Raw genomic sequence first — 22,231 nt, 5'->3', positions numbered from 1 at the left:
ACAGGAAGATAATATTAAAATATACTGCTAGCTGCTTATGGCTGTGTGAGTACTGCTGGGGCCACTCATTCTAAAATTACACTTCACAAATTACAGTACTGCATTAGAAAGTGAAATTTCCTGATGTGTGTTTCCAATATGAGATTTTGGATAGAGCATCATTTATAACGAGGCCATCAATTAGCTTACTGGATAAAACTGGTAGACAACCCTGGCAGAACAGGTATAACCCTGTGACCCAGGCATACCCTGGCAAAACAGGTGGACAGGACGGCAGATAGACTGAACTGAATACCTGAGCAGAAAAATGGCTTCAGTGTTGTCCTCATCCACACCACTCTTGGGCCTGAGCTCTGATACGTTATCTGGAAGAGGAAGCACAAAAGATACCAAATCAGATTTTCACGGGTACATTATGACACATACAGTATGTCTGAGACACATGCCTAGTAACGGCCACACAGGTGAAAGATGGAGCACGCATTTTAATCAGGAAGGAGATTTGCACAATAGCAACTACAGCAAACAGTGAAAAATCCAAATGTTTGCCGTTGAGGGGAAAAGAATAGGACAGAACAAAATTGGCTTATCTAGGAAACCAGATTACTACAGCCATGTTCACACAACTGTTATGGTGAAACAAAAAACAGAAAAATAAGGTGGTAAAAGGAATGAAAACCTTACTAAATATTCTTTGACCCCCTTTACACCTGGCATTCAAATGTGTCTCGCAACCAGAATGTATCTAGATATGATTTAACCTCATTACATTTAACCTCATTAATATGTGTCTCCAGTGTCCAGATTGATGATCCGATTGAGAGCTGATCGCTCTGTCTGAAAGGGCTGAGAGGAAGGCTGCATTATGCACGGGCTTGCAGCCGGGCACTGCTGGAGAGGTGGTGCATAATGCGGACACATCGCCCTCAAAATGACGCTGTTTAGGAGGAGAGGGCCCGCAAACATGACTTTGAGGTACTCTACACTGGCACACACAGAGGAAGGAGAGAAGACGCTGAGCACAAACAGAGGGGTGGCGGTGATCTCTATGGTCAAGGCGGTCCAGTGACCGAAGGAGTGCTGAGAGCCCTGCCCCCTGCTTCGAATATTCACTGATAACTACTAAATCCAAAGCCCAAAAAATGGTTCTCTGTACTGCCCTAGCATTACGTATTTCCACCCACGTAGTTGTTGCATGTGAATTCACAATCCGTCCTCAAAGCATTTTGGGTGCATTTACAACTGTACTTTCACGTGGTAAATCTGTGGTGATCTGATTGCAATCAGATCACCCAAAATGCATTTTAATGCCAGGTGTAAAGGCGTTATTTGTTTATGCAGGAAAAGTTTGCTGATCGTGCCTGTTGTGACTGTCCTTCCAACAATATCAAGTTGCAAATTCTCAACGCTGCTGCTGAGAAAATGCCTTGCTTAGTGGTATGACGATAGTGGTTTCTCCCCATAAATACAGTATATAATATCCAATCAACAACCTTTCATATCAACCTCTGCTAGTATAAACTGGTTATTTTAAAATTACATAGCATGTAGTGGCCAAGTAACTCCCATATCTAACTTAAAGGTCCCATATTATAAAAGAGATTTTCATGTTTTTTTTATTATAAAGCAGGCTTAAGTCCTATATAAATACTGTGAAAGTATCGAAACACTCAATCCACAGGGAAATACACACAGCCCGTATTCATAAATTCTGCATTTGAAACAAGCTTTCAGGATTTCTGTCCATTCGTGATGTCACGAATATATAATATTTAAACTCTTGACATAATTTTAAACGTAAACATTCTAAATGTGTCCCAGTTTATTCCTGGTTGCAGTGTATGTGAATGTCATCAGCTGACAGGAAGTACACATGGACCCAAGCTGTTGCCTAGCAACGCAATTCTGTTGCAATTCTGTTGCAATTCTGTCAAAATGCGTATAAACGGAGCGTTTCAGACAGAGATTAAATACAGGCATATTCAGGCAGACAGTATGAGGAAAATAAAGGGATTTTTGAACATTACAGCATGTAGACATGTTCTAGTAGAAACACAAAATACAAGTATGAACCTGAAAATTAGCATAATATGGGACCTTTAAAACACATAAACAAAAAGACATTTGGGAATGTCTTACCTAGTATGAATGACTTATTGGGCTGCAGTGTGTGGCACATCTGCTGGGCCCCAGTTAGCTTGGGGTCATCATCTGTCTTTGCATCCCCCTCTCCTCCTTGCTCCTTTCCCATCTCCCTATCGGAGCCCTGACTGTTCCTTAAGGCTCCACATGTTGTGTGTCTGACAGCTTGTTGGCTATCAGTCCTTCTGTCAGACGGTCTGTAAGTTGTTGCAGTTGTTGTTGTCTGTGATGAGATTAGTTTCTTAGAAATCCTATTGGCTGGCTGGATGATGGCCGAATGGCTGTTGAGAGGCTTGTCTGCATGCTCTGGAGGGAAAGCGTCAGGGATCCTTGTGTGTCTGTGGAGGTATTGAAAATACGCACACTAACACAAACTACTCAACTGAGGGAAAAATGCAGCATATGAATGGTTTTGATTTAATGTAATGGTAATCCTGCAGCTGCTGTTTGTTGTGCTTGAATTGTATTGCATCATATTGAAAGGTGTTTCAAAATGTGTGGCCTCTCCCAGTGGATTAATAGAGACTAGACTAGGCTTGAAGAACATTTAGTCATCTACCATAATGTGTGCATTACTACCTTGACAAAGAAAATCTATATGCAGTAAAATGGCTGCAAAGATATGTCTGTGGAATGCTGTAGGAGTAGTAAAATAAAAACAAATAATATATCAACACACCTCCAGCTAGCTGAAACGACCCCCTCACAGCTAATTTTTTCCTCCTGATCCCCTTCTTCATCCTCCTCTTCCTCTTGTCCCTCTTCCTCCATTAGTACTTGTGTCCAGAAAGGGTGTTCCAGCAACTCTGGCCAGTCCATCCTAATGAGCAAAAAACAACATTAGAAACATTAGGACAGAGAAATGTGACACTAAGCTCAACACACAATAAAAAGTCAAATAAAAACAGTCTGATTCAACATCAACTCTTAATTCTCTGTCTTAGAAACTCTCAAGCTGACCATGTTTATTTCAGTGAAGAACTAGACTTGCTTTATTAATACAACTTCTTTTTAATGCGCAGTACGAGATCATGTTAAGACAAATAGATAAAATAACTTTCGGACATTAGTTTAATTCTGTTCATGAACATTTACCTGGACTGGGATACATAAATAATACACAAAAATAACGCCAGCAGCATTGTGATGTTTTGGTATACATAAGCTACCTTGAGGACAATTGAGCAACAACCTCCAACTTGCTCCCTCTAATTTAAAATTGAGAGTATGAACGTATTGTCATTGTGACAACAAGATTTCCACCCTGATAAATGTTATAAGATAAGATACATTTAGATAATATATTCCTTTATTAGTCCCACAGTGGGGGAATTTGCAGTGTACAGCAGCAAAGGGGATAGTGCAGAAACAAGAAGCATCAGTAAAAACAAAAAGCAAGATACAACACAGTAAAAAAAAAGCTAAATAAAAGTGAAACAAAATATGAACAATTTAAATAGAAGGAAATATAAAAATAGGAACAACATAAACAAGGGGAAATATTAAAAATAGGAACAATATATACAGTATTGACAATAATAATATGATGACAATATTAACATTAAATAGTAATGGACCTGTGTGAGTGTGTATATGAACCTGACCTCTTATCTGGGTCTTTGTTGAGCAAGCCTTTCAGAAGATTCTGGAAGTCTTCACTGGGAGGACTGGCTGAAAGCACTGTAACACACAACAAAGAAGATAACTTCTTTAATAAAACAAAACAAAAATAACAACTACTCTATAATAATAAAAATATGTATGTCAAACATCACATCTGCGTGAGAGTGTGTGTCTGTATGTGAGAGAGTGTGTATCACCTGTCTGTGTGGGAGGTGGTGGTTCCTGATGTAAAATCCTCTCTGTTATTTCAGTGTAGCTATCAGAATAGAACGGAGGTTTACCTGGGGAGTAAAACAGTTTGGGTTTAGGTTTACAACAAAGTACACAGTATAGTATAATACGGTATGTTGAGGTCAGTGTTGGTATCTTATTTCCTATTAGCTGCTGCACTGTTTCATCTTTTTTTCAGTTCAGTTTTTCAGGATTCAGTCGTAAGTTACAGTACTCTAATTATGTTCCTTAATAATAAAGGTTTTTATTTTTAATCCAGTTCATCATCAGTAGCATCATCATAAATATCATGAATAACAGGTACACAACAGAGTACAATAGCGACAAAAATAGGAAAAAAAAACTGAAATTCATTCATACTTGTGTACTTAATTATATTCAGTGTATGCATGTATCACTGCACGTGTGTGTGTCTGTGTACCAGTATACATGTAGTAGAGAGTACAACCCAGGGCCCAGAGGTCAGAGCTCATGTTGGTTTCTGATCCCTGCAAAACCTCTGGAGCTCTGTAAGTTGGAGGACCTGAAAATATAGACACATACAGTAATTAGGAAGGGCAAAATAAATTACTAAAAGAAAACAGTCATCTGTATCATGAACAAAAGGATGCTTTGATGTTGAGTTTTAGCTAAACTGTAAATTTTTATGAGCTTTCATGTTCTTGGTCATCAAATAGTAAATTGTGAAGAATAATCAATGTTGACTAATGTTGATCCAGTTATTTAAATTACTGATTAAAGGTGGATCACTTAGCTATCATACTGTACACTTTCTCAACAATATATAACATGTTCTCAGCTTTTAGTTTCTGATATGATCACCATGTCATAACAACAGTTACTCCATTTCCTTGTGCTCCCTCTTCTGCCTCCTGCCCTTCTGAATTCACCCACATGAGAGTTGTTTTTTTGTCATCAATCAACAACGTAATGTATATAGAACCAACATGATTAAAAAGATAATCATCTGACCATTTAATCGTTTCTTTATGTTGTCAAAGTCCTCCTTGCAATCTCTTTGCCCTGCCTCCTCTGATGTAGAGAGCAAGGTATAGAAATCCTCCAGTGTCTCTCCATTCGCCTTGGACAGGCAGAAGTTACCAAACTTCAGAGTGCCACTACCATCTAGTAGGATCTATGGGCAACAAAAAGAGAGGTACTGTATTCATATAATTATCATAATTTTGCTGTTGTATTGTTAGTCCTACATACACATGGATGCAGATGCAAACCTTAGCAGGGGTCAAGTCAGAGGAAATTATTCCTGATTCATGGATGTGTTTCAGTCCTTTGACCAAGTCCCATCCAAACCTCCTCACCACATCTTCAGACAGACATCCATCATGACCAATTATAGACTCCAGGGAGCCACCTGATAGATAGATCGATAGATAGATCAATGGATAGATAGATCAATGGATAGATAGATAGATAGAGCAAGACTGACAACTGTTGCATTGTTTAAAAAAAAAAAATCCATCCTGCGTAAAGAATGTGTACAATATAAACTTGAAAGTGAATATGTCATTAATCAAATAAACCAGAATATAATACTATTTGTGAAATCTTATCGGTTTTACGCTGCTATAAGATGCATTTCTCACTCCACATCTGTTGATGCCTGGAAACCAGCAGTACGTTATTACATCTAATGGTGCATGACTGGCCAGAGAATTACTGACCTGTACAGAGCTCCACTACCAACCAGAGGTGGCTACTTGTCTCATACCACTCATAGAAGCATACTATGTTTGGATGATCCAGATCATTGCTGAGACGTACCTAACAGGGGACAGAAACAAGACATCATTAAGTGTGTACAGTAGGTATTCTTTATCGCAAGAGTCAAAGTTCTATCTTAATTGAATTCACATGCAGTATCAGTATCATGGGGATGGATTGGCCACACACTCCGGAAACCCGGTACCAGCATCACCAGGCAGGCCCTTAGATGGAACCCACAAGGAAAAAGAAGGAGGGGCCGGCCCAAGAACACCTGGCACAGGGACCTTGACACGGACATCAAACAGAGCGGGCTGACATGGAAACAACTGGAGAGGAAAGCCCAGGACAAAAGACTCTGGTGGACTGTGGTCAACGGCCTATGCTCCACAAAGGAGCGATAGGCTTTGAATGAATGAATGAATTAGTATGATCTCAGTCAGGACTGTTTGGGAGACAATGTTGATAGAAATTTGGGAAACTTGTTTTTTTCTGATTACAGCATACTTGTTTTTTTTTCAATCTTAGATCGATACAACTCTTAACAATCTTTAAACCAGGGATTCTCTTACAGGGGAGAACATTTTCCAAGGACCCCCTCATAATCGTAACGCTTAATACCATTTGTACTCTTAGACACCATTGAAACTATTTTTCTATTTTCCCCTAAATACTTCAGACTTCATAGTTGACGATTTCATGCCTCTCCAAGCTGCATGAAACCATACTAAAAGTTGTGAACTAACTAACTAAAAAGTATGAAAATGTAACAGATGTCTTAAATAAATGTATACAGTTTAAAGAACTATCCTACATGGTTAGTGATCTCAGGTCTCTTGGCTTTGTCGGTGCAGATGATGGCCACATAGTTGAGATTGCCCTTCATTCTTCCTTTATAGACAACAGAGCTACTGCCTGCCCCAAGTTCCTCATACAGGATGAAGTTCTCCATCCTGTGGAGAAGGAGTAAAAGGTCTAAAGTCATCATCATTAGACAGTATAAAAAGTTGAGAGAGGAGTTTGTCATCAATGAGGAAAAGAAGAAGAGAAATATCAGACATAAAACCAAATATACAGTATTTTATGACCTTAGCTTTATCATAAATGGTATGCATTTGCTGTAATGTTATCCACTTTGGCAGAATAAATGCGATATTTGCAATATATTGTTGATACATTTTAATTAGGGCTGTCAAAGTTAACGTGATAATAAGATGTTAACGCAAATTTATTTTAACACCACTAATTTGTTTAATGCTTTAACGCAACTTGCGATTTTTTAGATTGTAGCGGGCTCAGTTTTAAAGCTACAGTTAAGATACTGGCATCAGATGAAACTAGAAAAACCATGTCATACTAGCTTCAACGAAAAACTGTCATGGCCATTTTCAAAGGGGTCCCTTGACCTCTGACCTCCAGATATGTGAATGTAAATGGGTTCTATGGGTACCCACGAGTCTCCCCTTTACAGACATGCCCACTTTATGATAACCACATGCAGTTTGGGGCAAGTCATAGTCAAGTCAGCACACTGACACACTGACAGCTGTTGTTGCCTGTTGGGCTGCAGTTTGCCATGTTATGATTGGAGCATATTGTTTTATGCTAAATGCAGTACCTGTGAGGGTTTCTGGACAATATCTGTCATTGTTTTGTGTTGTTACCTGATTTCCAATAATAAATATATACTTATATTTGCATAAAGCAGTATATTTGCCCACTCCCATGTTGATAAGAGTATTAAATACTTGAAAAATCTCCATTTAAGGTACATTTTGAACAGATTAAAAAATGTGCAATTAATCGCTATTAAATATTATTTTAATTGTTTGACAGCCCTAATTTTAGTACATACATTTTTTTCAATGACCATAACCTGAAACATGCTCAAGTTGTCTTTTATATGGTTTGCCATCAGCAGACATCAATCTTTATAAAGAAATAACACAGGACTAATGTTACATTTGAAAATGGCGTCATGAATTTATTTTATCAAGGGTCAAACAAATCAATAGATATAGCCTCCATACATCCTGTAACTTGCTGGTCCTGTTCAGTTCACCATATGAGGAACTCACCAGAAGCTTCACTTTAAGACACCTACCTGTAACATGTACTGGCTCATTACAATGGCAGCTCATTAGCTGCAGCAGACCACCTGTTGGACTCTGACGGCTTGGTTTGATGGGAAACACTGTCATACAATACTTTGAACTTTCAGCCTGCTAGCAAATCAAGCTCCACTTAGCTTTATTCAATGGGCATGTTTGAGGTAGCTGGTTAGATAACTCACCTTTAACTGTCATGTTAGAGACTAACGGTTGACGGTTAGAGGCTAACGGTTGACGGTTAACGGTTCACTTGTATTTACTACCGCTCACGTTTGCTTGTGACAAGACGGCTGTTCGGCTAGTCTGCAACACCCTAAAAACTAACGCAGTTAAATGAAACCGGCGTGAAACTATACACAGAGCCACAACAATACTTAACCTGGTTAATAATGTGTTTAATAAACACATTATTAACCAGGTTAAGTATTAACTAAGTATGACGATCGTCATACTTAGTTAATAATGTGTTTAATACTCCTCATACTTACTATCAAACTACCTGCTAATGATGTGTATAATACGTGTCATACTGTGTTAATAATGTGTTTAATACTGTTCATACTTACTATCAAACTAGCTGTTAATAGTGTGTTTAATACGTGTCATACTGTGTTAATAATGTGTTTAATACTGTTCATACTTACTATGAAACTAGCTGAAAACTTCCCTCTTCAACGACCCGCCGTTGGGTTTGTTGGGTTTGTTGGCGGAAGCGGGCTGGGCCAGGCCATTCCAACTGGAAGAGGGGAAGTCTGGAGTTCTTCAGATAAAATAAAGCTAAATTGTATTAGTTTCGACCTGACCGCCTCCACATGGTATATTCCCGCGTCGCTAGGATACAAGAGCGTTCCAAGCCCTGGAAAATACACACACACACACACACACACACACACACACACACACACACACACACACAAATAAAGTGAAATGCACAGAGAATGTACATCTATATATTGTATATATTGTAACTGCAGCTGTCTTTTAACATCTCTCTGTCTGTCTGTCTGTCTGTCTCTCACACACATCCCTGCTCCAGCTCCAGCTGTGTGAGGCGCTGGTTGAGCAGGTCTCCTATCATGATCTCCACATACTGTATGGATAACTGGAGCCTGAAGTTGCTCTCTGAGTGCGAGTTGACTGGACCTCTTTCAGTGTGAAACGCACCTTGGTGCATAGACCTTAAAATCTATAAGATTTACTGAAGATGAGAAGTGTACCATTTCCTGAGAGCACATTGTATTCTACAAAATAAAAGCAAGAAATACATTATTTTTTTAAATGCACATGGTCTCCAGTCTATCACAGGGCTGACACATAGAGACAGATGGTAGATAAAAAAAAAACCCACATGAAATCAGAGGAATGCACGCATTAGACAATATTACCTGGTTTATTCATCAACTATTTCTTTTAATTTTGCTTAATGAAGTTTGACAAAAAGAAGTAAATAGATTTTTTTTTTGACAGTTACTTGGAGAGTCTGGAAGACAAATAGGCAGTAAAAAATGAAAAATATAAATCCACAATTGGGGTCGTCAAGGTAACATGATATGTCACTGCAAAGTGCTGTCCCATTCATATTTATACCATTTCAAGCCCTCACAGCCTCTCACACTCAATCATTTACCTAGTGATGTCAGCCTAGTCCCCGAGGGTTAAGGGTTTAAGGCCTTAGGGGCGGGTTACATTACTTTAAAGTCGTAATGTAACGACAATAAAGTCATAACTTCACAAGAAAAAAAGTTGTAATATTACAAGAATAAAGTCATAACTTTACAAGAAAAAAGCCGTAATATAACGAGAATAAAGTCATAACTTTACGAGAATAAAGTCATAACTTTACGGGTAAAAAAGTCATAACTTTACGAGAATAAAGTCATAACTTTACGGGAAAAAAATCGTAATATTATGAGAATAAAGTCATAACTTTACAAGAAAAAAAGTCTTAATATTATGATAATAAAGTCATAACTTTACAAGAAAAAAAGTCGTAATATTACGAGAATAAAGTCAGAACTTTACAAGAAAAAAGTCGTAATATTACGAGAATAAAGTCATAACTTTATGAGAAAAAAGTCGTTATATTACGAGAATAAAGTCCTAACTTTACGAGAATAGAGTCATAACTTTACGGGGGAAAAAAGTCGTAATATTACGAAAATAAAGTCAGAACTTTACAAGAAAAAAAGTCATAATATTACGAGAATAAAGTCATAACTTTTGAGAAAAAAAAGTCTTAATATAACGAGAATAAAGTCATAACTTTACAAGAAAAAAAGTCTTAATATTATGAGAATAAAGTCATAACTTTACAAGAAAAAAAGTCTTAATATTGCGAAAATAAAGTCATAACTTGACAAGAAAAAAAGTCGTAATATTACGAGAATAAAGTCATAACTTTTTCATAAAGAAAATAACACGTAAAATTACTACTTTATAATATTAGGACTTTATTCTCGTAATACTACGACTTAGTAATATTATGACTTAATTCTTTAAATCTCCGATTTATTTTTTTCCCTCAATGGGGCCCTAATACTCCATCGTACCATTGACCTACAACAATGATAAATAAAAATGAAAATGTAAACAAAAAAACAGTTATTCATTTCCATTTCTAAAACTCCACAGGGAGCCACTGGAGAGGGGCTAAAGAGACGCAGGTTGCTGACCCCTGCCTTAGGTGTGACATTGGGATTGACCCCTGCCTTAAGTGGGACATTGGGATTGACCCCTGCTTTAGGTGGGACATTGGGATTGACCCCTGCCTTAGGTGGGACATTGGGATTGACCCCTGCTTTAGGTGGGACATTGGGATTGACCCTTGCATTAGGTGGGACATTGGGATTGACCCTTGCCTTAGGTGGGACATTGGGATTGACCCCTGCCTTAGGTGGGACATTGGGATTGACCCTTGCATTAGGTGGGACATTGGGATTGACCCTTGCCTTAGGTGGGACATTGGGATTGACCCTTGCCTTAGGTGGGACATTGGGATTGGGCCTATTTATCTCTCAGAAAACTTGAATTACAATATGCTGAAAGGTTAATATGGAATTTTTGAAAAATAATGCCAAAAACATTCTGCCTACTGCAGGTTTTGAGTATTGTGAGCAAAACAGACCACTAAAAATAAAAATATGAATGCAATTTATTTTGAAATGACTCCCACCGGATGTAGATGTCTATGTTTGTCCTACTTTGTCTCCGCTCTGCTCCGCTCAGCAGCTTTGTCTCCATCCAGAGACAGATACTCACTCAGCCCTGTGAAGGAAGCCTAAAACCAGCTGGTGAAGTGTAGAGAACAGACAGAGAACAGACAGAGAACAGACAGGACTGACTCTGAATCACAGCTGCTCGTTGTCCGCCTGACTGTGGCTTTATGTTGATGTTGTGACCCCGGTCTGGTCTATGTCAGAGTGTGTCCTGTTGGGGGTGTCCTCCTCCTCCTCCTCCTCCATGCTCGGGGTACTTACTGTAGGTTAGGTCTGACTCGGTTAGGCGTGGCAGAGATAACTAGTCCGGGGTTCAGGATCAGGTTGTGGTCAGGTTAAGCATCTCAGCAGACGACTGGTTGTGGTGAGGACTAAAGTTGTGATCAGGTTCATGTGAGGGTGGGGGGGGGGACACCTCACCGTGGTGGTCGCATGGTGGGACATGCTGGGACATTGTTGGATATCTGAGTCGCGCTGAGTGAACCGCTGATCGTCTTCAGTTTGTCACCAAACAGAGAAAAGGAATTATTCCGCCTCTTCAACGAAGTCTACTAAAGCGGTAAGAAGTGTTTAGTGAACTGTGTGTGTGTCAGATGTAAAGTTTGATGGTGATATAATGAATATAATGAGGATAGTGGAGCAGGTGCAGGGTGAACCACGGTCTGCTAACGGTCTGCTAACCGTTACACTCATGCTATAGAACTTTCTACAGGCACTTTTTAACCCATCTCCATCAGTCAAACTCCGAGCTTTCCCCTTTTTAAATGTATTTTGACTGATGTCTGATCTAATGACGTTACTAAGTTACCTCTGTTTTCTACACAGAAGTCACTTTGTCTGACTCAGAAGTGAAAATGTTGAGCCTCGAGGCTCAACAATACGATCAAAAGCTGCCCACCACGGCAGCTTTTAATCAGATTGATTTCAGGTTTAGTGAGGACTAATCCTATCACAGCAGATCTCATTAAAAGTGACTGAAGTCTCCATAAGCAGTCTGACTGATAAGTATCACAGCTATACCTCTCAGAGACGAACTTTGACCTTTAATGTCAAGTAAAACATGTTTATTATCACTCCTCTGCTCACACTGTGGGATCATTAACAATCACACTTCTGTCTTCTAAAGTTGTGATACCTGTGTACCTTTCATCACCACACGGTATCTTTCATTCATATATATATATATATATACATACAGTATGTATATATACATATATATGTATATATACAGTATATATATATATCATTAGTATTACTATTATTATTAGTGTTGTATTAACCTATACTACATCTATATTATTATTTTTATTATTATTATTATTATTATTATTATATCAATTAAATTTCAATTCAATTTATTTTTATATAGCGTAAAATCATAACAGAAGTTATCTCGAATATCCTCGAATATCTTATTATATCTTCTCATACAATTTCTTACATCTTCTTGTATTATCATATTATACAGCTTTACTACTATTATACTATTACATGACACTACTGTATCATACACTATAATATACACTACTATATTCAGTACTCGTGCACTATTTGCACTACCATTGACACACTGTCACTGCACTGCTGTACATGTGTTATCTTATTTTTATTTTATTTTACTTTATTCTATTCGATCTTATCTCTTTTTAAGGTGTATTGGTGTTGTGACGTGTTGTTTAAGCTACTGGATGCCTACATTTCCTTTGGGATCTATATGGTATCTATCTATCTATCTATCTATCTATCTATCTATCTATCTATCTATCTATGTATCTACCTACCTATCTATCTATCTATCTATCTATCTATCTATCTATCTAATAGATAAGTGATGCTACATTGACCCATTTGTGCCCAAAGACTATTTAGTATGAGAAGGAAAAAAGCCACAACATTTGTTCTGATTAGTCAAAAGTCTTGACATTTGGTAGAAAAACATACTTTGGGCAAGTATTGAACAGTACAACTTTTTAATTTGTTTTTTAATTTTTAGATCACATGAAGAAATCACACTTTTATTAATAGTCATTGTTAGTATTTTTGGAAAAAGAAACAAAAAAAGCATATTTATTAAGTATTTTCCATATAATATATATTTTTTTACACTGCATATGTATGCAGATCTTTGATATTCAACTTGTCATGCGTTCATAGATATCAAATACTTGATTGTGCTCCTTGTAGTTTCTGAGATACAGCCATTTTCTTATCATACTATATTTAGTATTTGTGCACATGGGACTACTGTTTTTCCTATTATGTCTATTATAGAGTCTATTCCAAAAACAGTAGTCCCATGTGCCCAAATACTAGATATAGAATGATATAGCCAAACGGTTTGACTGATTTGGAAAATGTCTTGACATTTGTGCTTGAACACTTCCACCAAAGGAACTTCAACATTTCAGTAGTGGGCACAAATGGGTTAAACATAAAAGTCACCATTATAGATCCAAAGATAGCGTTTAGCTTTCCAACCTCTATGCATTGTGATGCATGTACTGTACATCTGTTAGAGGCATTTGTTTGTTTTCTTTAAATGCAGTTAAACCCATTATCCCTTATTGATTCTTCATTAAAACTACTATTGAAATAGATTTAGCTTATTCAGATTTCCCATGGAAGGAAATGTAGATAATGAGCCTCAGGCCAGGTAAAGAAGGCTTGTGAAGCTTTACCTAGATGTAGATTGTGGTGAAGAGGTTGCAACACAATATCATAAATTCAAAGGTATGGAGGGGTCAGTGATTTTTATTTGACTACTCTGCTGAGGAGGAGGGTTTCTCAGCCAGTCCTGAGAAGCTAAATAAGGTCCCAGTCGTCTCTGCCAACCAGCAGCACATGATCTTTGGAAGGTCTGAGTACCGTCTCACTGCTCTGACACACTGCAGGCCTCACTGTGTACACGCTCCTGACAAGGTTCACACAACCAGAAGCTGGACCTGAACGGAGAGCTCCAATGTCCCACAGATAGATAGAGCGACTGACAGATGGGCTGTGGGGGGTGTTTGTGCCTATCTGACCTCACTGTCTCACTCTAAACACACACACACACACACACACACACACACACACACACACACACACACACACACACACACACACACACACACACACACACACATTCAAAGGCTTGTAGCATATGGGAAATCACTTATGGTTAGGGATGTGTGATATCAATACTTTATTTGTCGAATTGGCTCTTTAATGAGGAGATTTTTGCCTTAGCAAGATTTATAGAAAATGCATGGAAACTAAGACATAGAACACTATCCATCATAATAAGATTGAATGTCCAGACATTTTCTAATTTTCTTTCTTTGAATTTGTAGAGCTGTATGTTTTGACTGGTCATGTGGCCATCTTGGTTGTTGTTGTTGTCCAGTGCAAGCCCCCAGGAAGAGCGCCGGTCGTTGATCCCAACTTTCGTAGAGGCCAAACGGCGGTACTGCAACTTCTGTGTCCGTCACGTGATGCATTGAGCCCAAAAATAATTTTCCCCATAGACTTACATTGGGAAAGAGACGTCTGTAACTCAGCGGATAATTTTTTTTGAGGTGAATCAACTCCCCAGTACGAACACTCTAATAGCCCTTATTTAAAAAAATGTTTTTAAAGTTGTAAAATGCACTAAAAGCTGAATCCAGAGTTATTTCCCTTCCTCCGTTCATGTGAATGAGACCCAGACCGAGGCTGGAGCGCAAGCTGTGACGACGGTGTGACGTTGGGACCCCGTGACAGAGTCATGTGACCGAGCAGACGCTACATGTGCCCAAGATTTGCCAAGATCCGGGTACTTTTCCAGACGGAAGTGGAGCCATTTAGGCTTCATGCTCCACTGAGCAACTCTCATAGGAATGAACGGAGCCCCGCCTCCAACGCTGTATCCAGTTCTCTTAATACATCTATGGTCCAGTGTCTTGTAAGCCCATGTGGGCTGGGCACCAACTGGTGCAGGACACTCAAAAAACAAAAAACAATGACTCAATGTAACCCTGCTACTCCTTTCAATGAGCCAACATGAGTCTCGTACTCAAGGACTGAACAGCATGCATTCATTTATTTAGGTATTCTACAAAATAGACAAATATATCAATTGACGACAGTGAGTGGTTGTGCTGCTCTGTCAGCACACAGAGACTGATGACCCGATAGTATATTGGTAGAAATTTCTATGAAAGGGTCGAAAAAGTCAAAGGTTGCTTTTATGTGTGGATGAGGCCCTCAATATTAACTTCAATGATCTTTTACTGCACACTAAAGTAGCTTTATGGATTCATGGCTCCGAGTTTCAGGTTGAATTTTAAAAATAGTTGCCGATTAATTCAATAGTTGACAACTGGTCGATTAATCGTTGCAGCTTTATAAAAATCACAAAGAATCTGATGGAAAAACAATAAAATGAAGCACAATACAAATCACAAGAAGAAGGGCTGGAGTGAGCATGTGCGTGAGGAGATGATATCACTGGGTTGCCTTTCGGATTGCCTGTTGTTTGGCTGATCATGACTGGGACTGGACTGATCTGTTGGCACACCGATACTATCATACTGATATTATACTGATATTACTGCCATTTATTTCAGCAATAACATGTCGGCACCTACAAAGTTGTGAAGTAATAGCCATAGTGACTTTTATACAGTCCTCAAGATTATCACTTCTGTTACACATTAACTCTACGAGCAGAAGTAAGAAGACATTCTAAACCAAAAATACAATGTGGAAGACAAAAAAATGATGCTGAATCCAATAGTAATCTAATGCAATCAAACTATTTGGAAGCGAAATAAAGCCTGTACATCTGCAAACAGGATGAGGTATTTTTAGTGTCAGCGTTACAGTTCACTGAACTGAGCTGAAGTGATGCAGCTGTCTGTGTGAAGCACATGGACAGGAGGTTCTAGTGAATCATGCTGAAGAGTGTGTCTGTGTCAGACTCAGACCTATAGGACAAACTTTAATCTCTTTAATGAAGAAGGAATGCCAGATAGATGGATCTTACTGCACTAGATAGATTACTTACAGCGCCGCAGTCGCTCAGAACTTTGTATATTGGATTTCAGATACTTAATGTGCCGGAAGATTTGTTTTGTCTTTTGCTTCCCACGTGTGGGAAAATGTCTTTATGGAATCAACAAGAATAAAACAAAACCATATAAACTTGAACCCAGGTCTTACACTGTACTGGTGTCTCTGGTCTCTAGTGGTTGATAAACTCAACCTGGCAGAGCTGAAGGCTGACAGATTTAGCAAGACTCCTGTACTCTGCCAACTTTGTTCAATCCCAACAGGACGATGCATGAGCCATAGTTAAAGAGTGTCTCTGCTATGTTTTTGGCTTTTCTCTGTCTTCCTGGAATAATAACTAGAGATGGCAGACCTTGGACCTGTTGCATAAACTTAGTTTAAGACTTGTGCCTTAGACTGGTCTTAGATTGTCAGGTTAGACTAGTATAATTAAGCCCGTCTGTGCCGAAATATTAAGACTGACTTCATTTGGGGAAAGTTAGCCACCTCTCCCTGTGGCTATAAACCCGAGGTGAGAGCTAATTTGATCAAATATTCAACTGTTAATACATTACTTTTAGCTCATTTTTAGCTAACTATTTCAACTGTTTATCCATTTCTTTTTGTACCATATTCTTGAGTTGCAGGGACAGTCCAAACAGGCCGTGCTGTCACACATACAGTCATGAACATCCTTCAGCCCTTTTCCTCTTTACTTTGCTCTTGAAGAACAAAGTATGTTCTTTTTTCCCCACTAGCACAACTCTCTTCAGCCAGGAGGTGTCCTGACATTACATGAGGGGATCTGTAGGATTTCAGAAAGGATGTCTCAGCTTCCTCTGATGGATCATGTGACTCGTTGGACTTTAAAATCCACTAGCAGCTTCCTTCTTCTCATCTCCCCTTAACTTCTCTCTTTGTCTTCCTCTTTGTCTCTCCTTCCTGTGAAGACACTTGAAGTGAGACTGTGTGTGTCCCAGTGAGTAATATTATCAGATCTCTTTAGTCTGACAAAAAGAGATCGCTAGATTTGAGTCTGCAGGAAAACAAAGAACTTCTTTTCATATTTGCATTTGAAAGTAAGATTGAGTATGTCACATGCAGGGAATAGGCCTCCTATAGGGAGAGATATGCCCCCTGTATGCCTGTTCCTTTTGTCTAAACCCCACTCTGCTCACCATCAACCAATCACATCACTGAGATCACTATTCAAACATGCTTTAGTGATGCAAATAGCTCGACAGGACAGGGCAGGTCAGTTTAGCAACTTTAAACTAGAAATTTAAAGTTGAACTGAGAAGGCAGATTTCAATCTTGGAACCCATCAGCTATCGTTCTGAAGACTGATAAGCCTTTGGGGACAAGGGGTTATATATCTGGGGTTCCGGTGTAGCCAGCGGATATCTGGGCCAAGACTTCCTCTTCCGTGCGCTGCTCATTGTTTACAGTCCGATTAGCAACTTGAGATGCAAGTCTGGAGTTTGAGTTTAGAGACGACGTGTACGACAGGATTGTTTCACAAGTTTACAATCTGATTTTAACTCAATAAAAAGTTACATCATCGTCAGACGATAGCCGGTGGGTTCCCAGGTTGCATTTCAGCCAATGCGTTCCACCTCTTTTGCTCTCCACACGGACTGTTTACCTGCTTTCAACCAAAGCCTGCTCCAACGTGATTGGTCGATACTACTCGGACTACAAACGGAGACCAGAACGCTTCTGATACCAAAATCTTGTCCAGTTGCCTACTACATATGCACACATGAATACAGAATCTGTTTATAGAGATTAGGCCGACTTTGGTATAAAGTAAACTTACTTTATATCAGATAAACCAGTAATGTTTGTTTACAATGACAAATAGATTTGTATTATTCTGTGCTGGTGGTGGATGGCCTTTATCCTGAAGGTTCAAGAATTTTGTCGATTGATTGCTGTGAAAGTGACACGTGATTGTGTCAGTCAATCAATTCAATTCAATAAATTGAATAGAAAAGTTACAGACCCTGTACACATCTATTAGATGACTGTCCGGCAGCTGGTCGCTATGGTTAGAGAACTAAGGAGAGAGAGAGAGAGAGAGAGATGTCAGTCAAGCTCAGTCTGTACACGAGAGAGGTTAATCTAACCAGTGACAGTAAAAACACCATGTATGTGCCATGCGTGTGAAGGACCGTTTAATATTTAGCTTTTTATAGAAGCCTTTTTCTTTTACCTGTGTCTTTTACTTACTTGTGTCCTCATACAAGAAGACACAAGTAGTCAAATAAACTGTTCTGAACGTACGTACAGATAAAGACGATTAAATAAGACCAAAGGGCAATAAATCATTTACAACTCTTATCAACCTTTGCCACCGACTAAACATTTAAACCTGTGACACTGATAGGTCTTTGAAATACAGCTTATTTTGAGACCATAGTGGCCCAAAAAATAGTATACCTAACAACCAGTAAATAATAATACAATTAATACAAAACATTAGGGCTGTCCTCCACCAAAGAAATTCTTAGTCGACTAACACTCGATACGATTTTGCTGACTAGTCGATCAGTTGATTTAATCGACTGTAAAACTGAGTTTCTCCACAAATAATCACACAAAAGCACCACTTTTTTTTCAAATCTTTTTTATGAAATAAGTCATTCAGCATGAAAAAGCATAAAAAATGAATAAAGAAAAGAGCAAACGACAGATTAATCGACTATGAGGCTGCAGCTCTACAATCACTAACAATGTCTATAAGTTTTGCAGATGTAAAGTTGGATGTGTTTGTCAGTTTGTACACTATTTACAACCATAAATGACAGCATTTATTTTCTTGAGTCATGAGTATTAATTAAAACCCCAATAAGATGACATCCTTGGCACAACATTAGATATATGTAATATTTCAATATAAATCCTCACAGCCGCCTATCTTCTACGAGTTCTTCTCTAGATCTGAGTTGTAAAGATGAGAGCAATATTTGGACAAATTATATTTTGATGCTTTGGCAACATTGTTCTTAAAACTTTAATGCCAATAAAGCTCCTTTGAATTGAGTGTGTGTGTTAAGTGGAGACTATGAGAACAGTTAATGTAAGCCATAAGTTGAATGTTAATGAAGGTTCGTATGAATGTATGGAGCCAAGCAAAGTGATAGTGATGCAGAACATTACCAGCGAACCGCTGAGCAACAGAGTCTCTGCCATAGCAAGGTTTATCAGCTCTGTATTACCTATTTCTTTAGTGAGTTCCATCTCTGATAAATCTTATTGTTTTATTGTTTGCTCCTGAGTAAAATTGTTATTGTTATTGATCGTATCTCTGGTCAAACAGAGGAGTATTGGAGTATTGATCGGATCCATTGATCATAAAGTGGCTGACAGGAAGGGCTGAAGCCTGGACTGACCTTCATTTCCAGCCTGACTCCAACATTTTGTTAGAAGCTGGAATTTCTATTATAAAAAAATTGCATTCTTAAATCCACAAAACCCAGTTGTGTGATCTTACTTAACAGGTGCTGCAAGTTCTGCTGTAAAACAAACACAGACGCTGAATGGTTTTCATGCAAATACTATGATCCTATTAATACTAGAGAACATTTTCCTACACACATACACTTTCATTTGCTTTGTTAATATGTTGAAGCTCCAGTAGGGCAAGCTGACAGAAGGTGTTTTTCACATCGTCTGATAAGAGAGAAAAGAACATGGATGAAATGAAACTCGACCCAATCAAGCCAGAGGGAATTACAGAGAAACTTGAGCCCAGGCTGAACCCGTCAGATCAGGTCGTGATCCATCAGGTTCAGGCTGACAACAAAAAGGTGTGTACTAGGAACATTTAATCAAACAGTACCTGAAGCTCTGTGCTTTTATACACGGCTACTGTTTAATGAAACCTTTTCTGTACACAGGATAGTGTTGACATTACAGTACCAACGTTTACTCTCCTGATCTCAGCTTCTAATAACTTGGTTTTATGGCAGGAGGATTTGATATGGTGGTCATCTCACCACGGTGATGTGATGGAGGTTTTTACATGTTTACAGCCGACATCTCTTAGTTTCTAATGACTGAGCAGGAATAGGGAGCCCCTGTCACCCATCTGTCACTAAGGCTCTGACCTGACCTAATATGTCTTGAAGCTGATTTTAGACTCCTGAGTGTTTCATGGTAAAGAACATTCAGAGGAAGTTGTTTGGTGTAGAGTACACAGTGTTTCCTGTCAGTCAGTCACAGCATGTGGTTCTCCTGATCACAGACAGACGGTTCTCCATCAGCGTGACCTTCTATACTCCATTAGCCAGGACACGTACGTATTGAACAACACCACTCTAAGTCAAAGTGCTCTACATGATCAGCTATTGAAAGTAAGGAAACCCCCTCTAGCAAGGACAAACCTCTAACCCCTTACTTCCGGGTTATGCGGCCCAATGAATATTCACAGTAGTGTTTCTCCCGCTGGCCCCGCCCCGCAAGTTCCCCCTCCACCCGTAGAAAATCGCTTTTCTCCGCTCTAGGAAAGTTTTACAAATATAAAACCTCCGTGAATCAAAAATTCGGAATAGAAAGAGTCATAATTGACCTTGTTTGCTGTTCAACAGTTTTACATGTCTCTTTTACAATGGTAGTCTATGGGGAGAATACAGGAGGATTCTTCGCTGCAAAACCGCAAGTGGCCACTGGAAAAAATTGGAAGCAAGGCTAAGTGACGGCACCGTATCCAGGTCATGGATGTATTAAAGGTCACCTATTATGCAAAATGCACTTTTCCATGTCTTTTAAACATCAATATCTGTCCCCAGTGTGTCTACAGGTCACCATAGTATCATAAAAGACCATCCTCTCTCTTTTTCTCCTGCTCCGTTTGTCCGGAAATGGGTGTAGAAAATCACTTCTCTTTTTTTCCTTCTCTTCTGACGTCATTAGAGAAATGCAAGCCATGTAAGGGTTTCCTGGTCGAACCAGAGAGAACCTTCAGTAGCTGACCCCGCCCCACACTCAACCGAACTATGAGCAAAGTAGCTCCTGTTAGTCTGCAAGAACCAGCAGAACAGTCTTCATGTACTCCCATCATCTAAATATAACATGTTCTTTCACAAAGGCTTTATGTAATTACACTGTTTCAACAGGTGATATTTATATATTATATATATTTGATGTCATGCATGTAGAAGAGTAGGCTACAGGTAGTAAATAGTGACTGTAAGCAACACAACACGTTTCTGTTTCACAATCAAACTTTATTTGAGTTGACAGATGACAATATTAATTATTCACAGCATTTTTAATCATCCCACCTGTTAGTTAGTTATGTTGACCAGGTACAGGAGAAAGTCTTTCAGCTCTGGTAAACTACGGTAAGCTAAGCTCCGGTGGCCTGTAGTCATGGTAACACAGAGACAGCTCCTACTGTAAATAATATACCATTACTCTGATCTTCCATACATTTATCAGGTGTCTTTTAGCAGAAATAATGAACTGACTACTGTTTCACATCTTCTATTTTCCACCCTGATGGTCGCTGTGTTTACACACCGTCTCATAGCGGTAGCATGTAGCTAACCCGTTAGCATGTAGCTACATGCTAACGGGTTAGCTCTGTATCTCCATGTAAACAGAACTATTTGCTCACTGCTAATGTTTTCTGGAGTGACTCTGTGTTGAGTACGTTTGATTGACAGGAAACGCTGACCAATCAGAGCAGAGTGGGAGGAGACAGGCTGTAAATCAGGATCTCTCAGACAGAGGCTAAATGCAGGCTGAGTGAGAGAGACACTATGAGGAGAATAAAGGGTTTTTGAACATTGCAGCATGTAAACATGTTCTAGTGCAACATTAAAATACATCTATTAACCTGGAAATGAGCATAATATGAGACCTTTAAGAGAACTGGATACAGCGTTGGAGGCGGGGCCCCGGTCATTCCTATGAAAGTTGCTCATTGGAGCATGAAGCCTAAATGGCTCCACTTCCGTCTGGAAAAGTACCCGGATCTTGGCGGATCTTGGGCACGGAACGGCGCGGAACAGCGTCTGCTCGGTCACATGACTCGGTCACGGGGTCCCAACATCACGCCTTCGTCACAGCTTGCGCTCCAGCCTCGGTCTGAGTCTCACTCACATGAACGGAGGAAGGGAAATAACTCTGGATTCAGCTATTAGTGCGTTTTACAACTTTAAAAATAAG

The 22,231-nt window shown here is 39.1% G+C and overlaps 1 protein-coding gene across 4 annotated transcripts in view; it reads right to left on the bottom strand.

The window, feature by feature from the left end:
• ulk4 (unc-51 like kinase 4) overlaps positions 1 to 8,973 on the bottom strand; it is a 109,415-nt gene extending 100,442 nt beyond the window's left edge. The window contains exons 1-12 of one of the 4 annotated variants that reach the window (XM_074654824.1): positions 8,853 to 8,973; positions 8,474 to 8,685; positions 6,533 to 6,671; positions 5,679 to 5,778; positions 5,229 to 5,368; positions 4,969 to 5,131; positions 4,418 to 4,519; positions 3,963 to 4,046; positions 3,747 to 3,822; positions 2,822 to 2,962; positions 2,140 to 2,480; positions 296 to 365 (exon numbers count right to left, since the gene is read on the bottom strand). In XM_074654824.1, the coding sequence (XP_074510925.1) occupies positions 296 to 365; positions 2,140 to 2,480; positions 2,822 to 2,962; positions 3,747 to 3,822; positions 3,963 to 4,046; positions 4,418 to 4,519; positions 4,969 to 5,131; positions 5,229 to 5,368; positions 5,679 to 5,778; positions 6,533 to 6,670 (1,355 nt within the window). In that variant the 5' untranslated portion in view covers position 6,671; positions 8,474 to 8,685; positions 8,853 to 8,973. Of the gene's footprint in view, positions 1 to 295; positions 366 to 2,139; positions 2,481 to 2,821; positions 2,963 to 3,746; positions 3,823 to 3,962; positions 4,047 to 4,417; positions 4,520 to 4,968; positions 5,132 to 5,228; positions 5,369 to 5,678; positions 5,779 to 6,532; positions 6,672 to 7,822; positions 8,332 to 8,473; positions 8,686 to 8,852 lie in introns of those variants that run through there. The other 3 variants (XM_074654822.1, XM_074654825.1, XM_074654823.1) reach the window with 3 other exon arrangements.
• Between the last annotated feature and the right edge of the window lie 13,258 nt (positions 8,974 to 22,231).

This window comes from Sebastes fasciatus, chromosome 12 (genome assembly GCF_043250625.1).
Source record: "Sebastes fasciatus isolate fSebFas1 chromosome 12, fSebFas1.pri, whole genome shotgun sequence".
NCBI lineage: Eukaryota > Metazoa > Chordata > Actinopteri > Perciformes > Sebastidae > Sebastes > Sebastes fasciatus.
Note: the sequence above shows the minus strand (reverse complement) of the source record. Positions and strands in the feature narration are given on the sequence as shown.